The sequence below is a fragment of the Onychostoma macrolepis genome, chromosome 18 (genome assembly GCF_012432095.1).
Source record: "Onychostoma macrolepis isolate SWU-2019 chromosome 18, ASM1243209v1, whole genome shotgun sequence".
Lineage (NCBI taxonomy): Eukaryota > Metazoa > Chordata > Actinopteri > Cypriniformes > Cyprinidae > Onychostoma > Onychostoma macrolepis.
In genome coordinates, this window is record NC_081172.1 from 33,472,167 (window position 1) to 33,483,062 (window position 10,896).

The 10,896-nt window shown below is 37.0% G+C and overlaps 1 protein-coding gene across 2 annotated transcripts; it reads left to right on the forward strand.

Annotated features, from left to right (window-relative positions):
- Positions 1-928: 928 nt before the first annotated feature.
- p2ry1 (purinergic receptor P2Y1) lies at positions 929-8,217 on the forward strand. 2 transcript variants are annotated; one of them, XM_058751555.1, is made up of 3 exons: positions 929-1,126; positions 6,240-6,387; positions 6,991-8,217. In XM_058751555.1, the coding sequence occupies exon 3, from the start codon at positions 7,018-7,020 to the stop codon at positions 8,077-8,079; it is 1,062 nt and encodes a 353-aa protein (XP_058607538.1). In that variant the 5' UTR covers positions 929-1,126; positions 6,240-6,387; positions 6,991-7,017; the 3' UTR covers positions 8,080-8,217. The 2 variants fall into 2 exon arrangements, with proteins under 2 accessions (XP_058607538.1, XP_058607537.1); XM_058751554.1 differs by lacking the exon at positions 6,240-6,387.
- Positions 8,218-10,896: the final 2,679 nt, after the last annotated feature.

The following is a 10,896-nucleotide window of genomic DNA, read 5'->3' on the forward strand; positions in this document are numbered from 1 at the left end:
CAAGTTTCTTATAACAAAACAGCCAATATCATTAGTAGCCTAAGGACCAATTCTCACTATTAACTATTGCTTATTACCATGCCTTATTATTAACATGTTGGCTGTTTATTAGCACTTATAAAGCACATTTTAACGCCTTATCCTGTGTGACCATATTCTACATCCCTAATCCTATCCAATACCTGAACTTAACAACTAGGCTACATTAAAAATAAGCAGCAAATTAGGAGTTTATTTTAGGCAAAAGTTGCAGTTAATGGTTTGTTAATAGCAAGAACAGGTGTGACCAAAAGAATTAAAAAAATAAAAATAAATAGGCCTATGTATATAATGCCAGAAGAGAGTCTGTTTCGGTATAAAAGTAAAAGAATAGGCCTTCAATATAATATTATGCAAATTTAGAACTTTTTGTTATTTATAGAATAATTTAGCATAGTATGAAACATCCCATATGAAACAGCTCCATGATTTATACTAAGCTTTAGGCTGCTATAACGACTGGTTTATTTTAGAATGAAGGGTTAATCTATGGCTTATGTGTTAATTTTATGGCTTTGGTTATTTCTGTTGCAGTTATTGGCGTCTTATTCATATTTGTTTTATAGCCTAATGCAAAAATGTTTACTTAAATAGCCTATTATGCTACTATTTATTAATATGTCATTGCTTACGTTTATTTATAAGGTGAATTCAGGTAAATTGGGACACTTTTGCCATTGAAATGACTGGGGAAATGTCTCAATTAACCCCGCTGTATTATTTACTGGAAGTCTATTCCATTTTGATGTTGTCACTTGTGTTCCAGACAATTAAATATAAATTCTTTATAGTTTCACTCCTCCTCACACAGTGATTCACTCGCACCTTGCGAATCGGTTCATATGAATCATTAAAGAAGAGCCGGTTCAGACAGAGGGATTCGCTCAGTAGTTGGCGCTGAGTCGGTGTGTCTCACAGCGCAGTGAGTGTCGTGTGTTCGCCGGTGTCGGTGTGTGAGAGAGTCGCTTTTATCCGCGAACTGTAGCGAAGCAGACATTCTTGTGGCGGGAAAGCGGGGTCTGATCCATGCTGCTGTCGGTTCCGGTTAACGCGCTGGAGGAATGCGGGATGAACGCGCGTCTGGCTGGTGAGTGAGATCGACTTTTGCTCTTTGGCTCCGACGAGTTGCTGATTTCGCAATTCAATTTTTTGCGCTGAAATTGCTGCTCCGGAGACAAACGACTTGTTATCGTATTGTTTTAATTTTCATGTCCCTATTGAAGTGAAATACGCGCAGAGGGTTATTATAAACTTAACCAGCTCTGCGTCTGTTCCATCACTTTTCTCCGGTGCTTTTACGGTTGCTGTTATTTAGTGCCACCCAAATCTCTGGATCACTGTATCGGATGCTGCAAAATCACGCATACATGCTTAGTGACGTAAAATGAAGATATGACACAGGACACCAGACATATATAATCTATTATATTTACAACAACAAGCAATTGGTTAGAAATTATGTGATTAATCTGCAAATCTTGGAATCTCAAATCAAGTCAGATTGTCTTCAGACCATGCATATTAAAATGAAAAATATCCATTTGATAATTCACAATCGTTTGCCTTTAACAGCAGCAGTAATAATCTCAAAAAACATTTATACACTCAACTTTAATGTGTCTTTGGTAATATGTGGGTGGTGTGGTGCCCAATCATACAGCCATGGCCAGAAATATCGGCACCCTTGGTAATTATGATCAAAGAAGGCTGTGAAAATTAATCTGCATTGTTAATCCTTTTGATCTTTTATTTTATTTTTTAAATTCACAAAAATCTAACCTTTCATTGGATAATAAGAATTTAAAATGGGGGGAAATATCATTATGAAATAAATGTTTTTCTCTAATACACATTGGCCTCAAGCGGGAGCGTCGCGGGAGCGTCGCGTGAGGGTCGCGGGAGCAGCGCTGCAGCGATGGTTTCGGCGCCGAGTCTATTTTTGCTAAAAATGCACAGAATAAGCATGTCTAGTGTGTTTTAAGACGAATTGGAGTATGCCAGGAAAGAAAATGAACAATCAAAAATATTTATAGAAGATTTACCCATTTTAACTTGTTTTTCATTTTTAATTGCCATAAGCAAATTAAATAACTTAAAGCATTTTATCAAACTCACAACAAACAATTAATCTTGCTCAGGATCTTAAGTTACAATGGAGTATATACAGTAGGCCTACATAAGAAATTCAGGTAACACTTTACAATAAGGTGTCATTTATTAACATTAGTTAATGTATTAACTAACATGAACCAACAATGAACAATGCATTTATTACACTATTTATTATTCTTTGTTAATGTTAGTTAATGAAAATATAGTTGTTCATTGTTTATTCATGTTAGTTCACAGTGCATTAACTAATGTTAACAAACACAATTTGTGATTTTAATAATGCATTAGTAAATGATGAAATTAACATTAACTAAGATTAATAAATGCTGTAGAAGTATTGTTCATTCTTAGTTCATGTTTACTAATGTTGTTAACTAATGAACCTTATTGTAAAGTGTTACCGAAATTCATTATTCATTCGTTATTGACAGCTTCTATAAGAAATGGAGATTATGGGTAAAAGTATATATTATACAAATAATAAAAAAACAGTATAAACAGCACTTTCTATATTTGAGTTTGACTGAAACAACATGATAGGAGCTGTTTTTGCTGTTTACCATTGACAAGTGAATCCCCAAGACTTCAAAACTTTCAAGTTTATAACTGACCAACTTCTAAAAACAAATTTATAGTTGTCTTTGTAAAGAAATATGTCGCTTTGGAGCCGCTGCTGTGACGCTGTACATACGCTGACATGACGCTCACGCTTGCGGTGTGAAACGGGCGTAACGGCACCCTTTTATTCAATACTTTTTGAATCCTCTATTTGTCAGTTTAACAGCTCTAAATGTTCTCCTATAATGCCTGATGAGGTTCGAGAACACCTGACGAGATCAGAGACCATTCCTTCATCCAGAATCACTCCAGACCCTTTAGATTCACAGCTTCTTCTCTTCAGTTCACTCATGTTCTACAGGGTTCAGGTCAGAGGACTGGAGTGGCCAGCAGAAGCTTGGTTTTGTGCTCAGTGACCCATTTTTGTGTTGTTTTTGAGGTTTGTGTTTGGATTATTGTACGGTTGGAAGATCCAAACATGGCCCATTATAAGATTTCTAACAGAGTCAGTCACTTATTGATTTTTTATCTGTTGGTATTTGATAGAATCCATGATGCCATGCGTCTAAACAAGATGTCCAGGACCTCCAGCAGAAATATAGGCCCACAACATCAAAAATACAGCAGTATATTTCATTGTACACATGGGGTACTTTTTATCCCTGTGTTCACCAAACCCATCTTGAGTGTTTGCTGCTAAAAAGCTCATGTTTTGGTTTCATCTGACCATAGAAGCCAGTCCCATTTGAAGTTCCAGTCGTGTCTGATAACTGAATATGCTGGAGTTTGTTTTTGGATGAGTGAGGAGAATTTTTCTTGAAACCCTCCCAAACAACATGTGCTGATGTAGCTGCTGTTTGACTATTTTTTTAAGGTTTTCTGACCCCGAGACTCAGCTATGTTCTGCAATTCTCCAGCTGTGGTCCTCGGAGAGTCTTTAGCCGCTCAAACTCTCCTTCTCACCGTGCATTAGGACGATATAGACACACGTCCTCTTCCAGGCAGCTTCATAACATTTTATGTTGATTGGAAATTCTTAATTATTGCCCTGATGGTGGAAATGGGGATTTTCACTGCTCCAGCTCTTTTCTTAAAGGTCCCATGGCATGAAAATGTCACTTCATGAGGTTTTTTAACATTAATATGAGTTCCCGTAGCCTGCCTATGGTCCCTCAGTGGCTAGAAATGGTGATAGGTGTAAACCGAGCCCTGGGTCTCCTGCTTGGCTTTGAGAAAATGAAAGCTCAGATGCCCGATCTGGAATCTTCCCTTTATGTCGTCATACCCTTTCTCTGCTTTGCCGCCCATGAGAAAATGAGCTACTACTGTGCGAGGCGAGCGCAATATATTTTTTTTCCTCGAGAGACATCATGGCTTGCAAACGAGCGAAGCATGACAGTTGCTCAGTGTTTGGATGAACAAATGAACACCAAAGTATTTTTTTAGTTCCTTCATCCGAGCCTATGGCTAGCATTAGCTACATGATAATAACTGTAACAGCATACATAAACAAACCAACTAAAGTACCGTATCCAGACACAATATTTTAAATTAACCATTCGGAGACGTCCTGCTGTAGCCGCTGAGTTTCAACTTCTTCATCCGGTGCTTCTCCATCCGGATCAGATTCTGGGTCAAACTGAAAAGCTTGAACGACTGTGTGTCTATGAGCCATTGCGATACATCCACTGTCAACATTAGCGCATGGTAGCGCAAGCTGGTTAAAGCCACACACCCACCCTCCACCTTGCCCCGCCTCTCTCCTCCTCATTAGCATTTAAAGCTACAGACACAGGAATGGCACGTCTTAAGGAAAGCTCATTGTGGGACTGGCTCGTAGTGGCTGAAATTCTGCACCAAGGCTGAATTTCGGGAAACAGACTTCAGATACAGTACTAGGGACCACTTAGGCCTATATAAAAGCATCCAAAAAGCAGCATGTCATGGGACCTTTAAAGCCACTTCACTAATTTGTGAAGCTCAAATATCTTTTGCTGCACATCAGAAATATATTCTTTGGTTTTTCTCATTGTGATGATGATTAAGGGAATCTGGGCTTTGTTTTCCCTCCTATTTATATTTCTGTGAAACAGGAAGCCATGGCTGGATAATTTCATGTTCATAATCACCCTGGAGTGCTCAAAATTGTGAATATGAATGGAAATATACTTCAGAGATATTTTACTCATAAGAATTTCTAGGAGTGGCAATAATTGTGTCCAATGTGTATTTGAGAAAAACATTTATTTCATAATGATATTTCCCCCCATTTTAAATTGTTATTATCCAATGAAAGGTTAGATTTTTGTGATTTATTTATTTTTATTTAAATAAAAGATCAAAAGGATTAACAATGCAGACTTCTTTGATCATATTTACAAAGGTTGCTGATATTTTTGGCCATGACTGTATATATATAGCTATATATATATATAGAGAGAGAGAGAGAGAGAGAGAGGAATATATGATATCATAAGCTGCTCTGAAGGGTTATTAAGTTCTTGCCTAGGGTTGTTCCGATTCCAATACTAGTATCGGATATTCCACCAATACCACAACAAATTCTGGCATCGGTATCGGCGAGTACTTGAACCCATGTACCGATCCGATACCATTTTCTTAAACAAGACCTATAGTTATGCCTAACGCTGCAAATCGAAAATCAATTCTTCTTCGCTGCTCAGAATGCAAACACAGGAAGTTGTGCTGTGTTGCCACACAAGCAACCACTATTTAGAGCAGCGAAGAAGAAATACAAACGTGCTAGCAGCCAGTAAATCACTTGCATATGCGACTAAATCTTCACCCTGGGCGACCAAATAATGTATATTAGCCACTGGCTAGTAAATGTCTTATATGTCTAACATGTAGCTCGTCAATTCTGCATGGTATGTAAACGATATTCTTTGTTGTATTTTCTTTTCAGCTTTTAAGAACTGCCGGGTTCTCCGGTTGTAGGCGGAGCTAATGCACAAACGACAATCTCATTGGCTGGCGCTCACCTACTATTGTCCCTGTTTTGATTTTAGCGAATCAGTTCGAGCGAACACACACAACCTGATTAATATTCATGAATCCAGCAGCTCGTTAATCCTTAGTGCATTTTATATTGTTCATAGTAGAATTCATAGTATGATTATTATTATCTTATCAGCATTATTGGTAGTTTTTCCCCCATTTTTTACAGAAACACTGAATGACCAAAAAAAGCACCACCACCAGTCTTAAGTTCAGTTAAAATGACTAATATGTATTCATACATGGTTACCAAGTTTTAATTCTAATTGCTAAAGTTATATCATTAAATAATACTTGATTATCATAATATATTTATAATGCTCGACTGACTGATGTTAAGAGTGTACTTTTAGATATTTAAAAAGATGTGCCATTATCCAAACATTATATATTATATTTTTTTTGTTTACTCGCCAGACTATCTATCTATCTATCTATCTATCTATCTATCTATCTATATATATCAGTAAATGGTGAAGCACACCATAAAATAATTGTATCAATTCATACAGGTCTAGTAAAACATACAGCTGTATAACCAGATACACACCCAGGTATCGGATCAGTACTAGGTATCGGTTGATACCCTGAGCCTAGGAATCAGATTCGGTATCCGGAAGGGAAAAAGGGTATCGGAACATCTCTATTCTTGGCCCTGCAGTAAGTGCACATATGAGTCCATATAATCATTGCTTGCAGATATTTATGCCATTACATTTTTAGACATCTTTGTTTTGCATTTTTCCAGTTACGGCATTTTATCTTTTTCTGTTTTCAGTGATATTCAAAGTCAATACTGAATTCTCGCTATTAATCTATTAACATTTACTATTTGTATATATTTATACTTTCATTTTAGCAACTTTATACTTTCATATAACTTCATAGAAGAAATCCTTATTATCTTGATGTTCTATTCAATTCAATTCAAAGTTTATTTGTATAGTGCTTTTTTTGATGCAAATTGTTGCAAAGCAGCTTTACAGAGAGTTTGAAAAAGTGACAAAAAGTTTCTAGATTATATTTAGCAGTAGCTTATCAGTGGTGACTATCTCAAGTTGGTGTCCATATGGCAGAAATGTACAGTAAAATGTATGCAGTTAGTTAATGACGTAATCAATGTTCTAATGGATATTGGAACAATTAAAAACAATTAAAAGTGGAAAGTATTTAATGCATGATAATCTATGATAATAACATTTGTCTCTGGAGCATATTTGGGTCTGAATAGGTTAATAATGTAGGTTAATCATTTTCTCGTAGATCGCAGACCTGCTGATCCTTGACAACATGACGGCGGAGTTTAGTAACCTGACGTCGCTCATGAACAACGTGAGCGAGTTTTCCAACCACACGGCGAGATGCTCGTTAACCAAGACTGGCTTTCAGTTTTACTATCTCCCCATCGTCTACATCATCGTCTTCCTCATGGGCTTCGTGGGAAACAGCTTGGCCATATGGATGTTCGTGTGCCACATGAGGCCGTGGAGCAGCATCTCCGTCTACATGTTTAACCTGGCGCTGGCAGATTTTTGTTACGTGCTCTCGCTTCCGTTCCTCATCTTCTACTACTTCAACAAAACGGACTGGATTTTTGGAGACATCTTGTGCCGACTGCAGAGGTTCATCTTCCACGTCAATCTCTACGGAAGCATCCTGTTCCTCACATGCATCAGCGTGCACAGATACTCTGGCGTCGTGCATCCGCTCAAATCGCTTGGGAGGCTAAAAAAGAAAAACGCCGTTCGCACCGTCGCTCTCGTTTGGTTCATAGTCGTGGTTGGCATCTCTCCCATCCTTTATTACTCCCGAACCGGCCCTAAGAAGGGGTTAACGACGTGTTACGACACCACGACCGAAGACGAGCTGCCTGGATACTTCATTTACAGCATGTGCATGACGGTGTTTGGCTTTTGCATCCCGTTCATCATCATCTTCAGCTGCTATGGCGGCATCGTCAAAGCCCTCATATGCAACGATATGGACAACGCACCACTGAGGAAGAAGTCCATATACCTGGTCATCATCGTGCTCACGGTTTTCGCCGTCTCCTACCTGCCCTTCCACGTTATGAAGAACCTCAACATGCGAGCGAGACTGTATTTCCAGAGCCCGGATATGTGTGCCTTCAACGACCGCGTTTATGCCACCTATCAGGTGACCCGCGGACTGGCCAGTCTCAACAGCTGCGTGGATCCGATCCTGTACTTTCTGGCCGGAGACACGTTCAGACGCAGGCTGTCCAGAGCCACCAAAAAGTCCTCCAGGAAAGGAGATCACCCCCTGCAGTCCAAGAGCGAGGAGACGGCGCTGAACAGCCTGCCAGAGTGCATCCAGAACGGGGACAATTGAGTCTGAGCTTCCCTTAGACCCATGCTTTATAGATGTACTACCAGTCAAACGCTATTCAACAGTCAGATATTTAATGTTTTTAAAGAAGTCTCTTCTGCTCACCAAACCTGCATTTATTTGATTCAAAAGCTGTAAAATTTTGAAATGCTTTTACTGTTTAAAATAACTGCTTTCTATTTGAATATATTTTAACATGTAATTTATTCCTGTGATTTCAAAGCTGATGTTTTTAGCATCGTTACTCCAGTCACATGATTCTTCAGAAATCATTCTGCTATTCTGATTTGCTGCTCAAAAAAAAAAAAATGGTATTATTATTATTATGTTGAAAAAAGATGAGTTTCTTTGATGAATAGAAAGTTCAGAAGAACAGCATTTATCTAAAATTAGAAATATTTTGTAACGTTATAAATGACTTTATCATCACTTTGGATCAATTTAAAGCATCCTTGCTAAACAAGATTATTAATTTCTATAATTTCTTTCCCAAACAAACAAAAAAAAATGATACTGGCTCCAAGATTTTGAATGGTATAGTGTTTAATGTACAAACACTTTTTATTTCATATAAATGCTGATCTTTGGATCTTTCTATTCATCAAATAATCCTGAAAAACTTTACTCAATTGTTTTAAATATTGATAATAATAGTAAAAATAATAAATGTTTCTCAAACAGCAAATCAGAATATTAGAATGATTTCTGAAGGATCATGTGACTGGATTAATGATGCTGAAAATTCAGCTTTGAAATCACAGGAATAAATTACATGTTAAAATATATTCAAATAGAAAACAGTTGTTTTAAATAGTAAAAAAAAAAAAAAATCACAATATTACTGCTTTTGCTGTATTTTGAATCAAATAAATGCAGGCTTGGAGAGCAGAAGAGACTTCTTTAAAAACCGTTAAAATCGTACTGTTTAAAATCGTTTGACTGGTAGTGTAGAGTATTGGAAATCATTGTACTGTACTCGGGTCAGTGTTACAGCTCCTGTGTTGCTTTTAACATTTTCATCGAATGTGATTTTACTGAATTAACGTTCACTAACCGTCAAAATATAATAAGCACTGGTGTTTTAGTTGAAGATGCTTGAACGGCGTCTCTGTGATCTGTTATGTCCTCAGTGAATAGTTAAGATGCACTATAGATATTTTCTCGTAATTAATTGTCTACCTGTACGTTTAAAGCATCCGAGATGTGTTTGTGAATTGATGTGTATTCTGCTGTTACTGTAAAGATGTGTGACTCATAAGAATATCAGCCCATGAATTATGAAGGGACTCTTATAGCCATGTTTTAAATAGTCGATAAATACTATAATGTATTACTCTTTAATGATCTGTAGTATTTAAAGTTAAAACAAATACAGAGATCTAAATGAAAAGTACATTAATGGCTCTTTATTATCAGGTCTACCAAAAACTGGCTGGTTGCAGTAGAATAGAATAGTATTGTATGTATTGTATTTTTTTTTACCTTCTGATTAATTATCATATTTTTGAAAACAAGTGGTTTAACAATTAGACATAGGAATACTGGTCAAAAATGTGGAATAATTTGTAAGATTTTTAATGTTTCTGAAAGAAGTCTTCTGCTCACTATGGCTGCATTTATTTGATCAAAAATACAGTAAAAATTGTGAATTTCAAATTGTCAATTTAAAAAGCAGTTTTCTATGTGAATATCTGTTAAAATGTAATTTATTGATGTGATGCAAAGCTGAATTTTCAGCAACATATGTCTTCAGTGTCAGAGAGTTCTGTCAAAAAATTAAAAAATCATAATTAATCAAAATTTTAGGTTGGTTGTGTAAAACAAAACAAAACATTGGTGTGCCCATGTAGGCCACAAAAATGAAGGGGAAAAAAACTATATATATATATATATATATATATATTTTTTTTTTTTTTTTTAGATACTTAGCACTTTCTTTTCATTGTAATAGCTGGATCATTTAGTTAAACAAAACTCTCTATTGGTCGTAAAATTGCAACATCACTCAAGTAATTGAAGTCGTTTACTGTATGTTGCATGAAGTTTAATGCACTGATTTGCTGAAGTGCTTTAAATGACTATACTTCAGTATAATTCCACAGGGATTCCATTGAGGTTCCGGTTTCACTTTATTTTGATGGTCCCTTTAACACATTCTATTGACTAATAGTAATGCTGCACCTACATTTCTCCTGACTCTCATTAGAGTGTTAGTAGTGTATTAGTTGACTGGTAGGGTTAGGGTTAGAATAAGTTGACACGTTCTTGCAAAGTTATTTATAGTCAGCAGAATATCTGTTGGGAGACCAACACAATAAGGAGTTAGTAGATATGAAGCAGACAGTCTACTAATACTCTTATGAGAGTTTGTTGACATGTTGCAACATTACTTATTGTCAACAGAATGTTCAAAAGGGACCATCAAAATAAAGTGTTACCGAGGTTCCTCTCATTCTGCTTTTTCGCTCCATTACTCTGTCTTTTGTTCTGTCTACTGTCCTGTCTGTCTTTAGTTTCTTCACACCCATCTAGTTCAAGCCCATAGATATCAGTCAGCGGCGCCGCAGTCACATTGCACACAGTGCCCCGTTCTTTTCCCTGAGCGCCGCGACTCTTTGTCCCTCTCACAGGAAAGAACAAGACGGGAAGGGGAATGAGGGAGGAATAAATAAAGCTGCATTTTCTTTTCCTCCCAGACTTCTCCTAGCCACTCTTTGTGAGGCGAACAAAAGCAGAATGGTTACTGATGGCAAGGGGCCCGGGAACTTACTTTCTGAGATTTTCTAAAACAAAGATCTGAAATTGGAGTCTGATTGGATG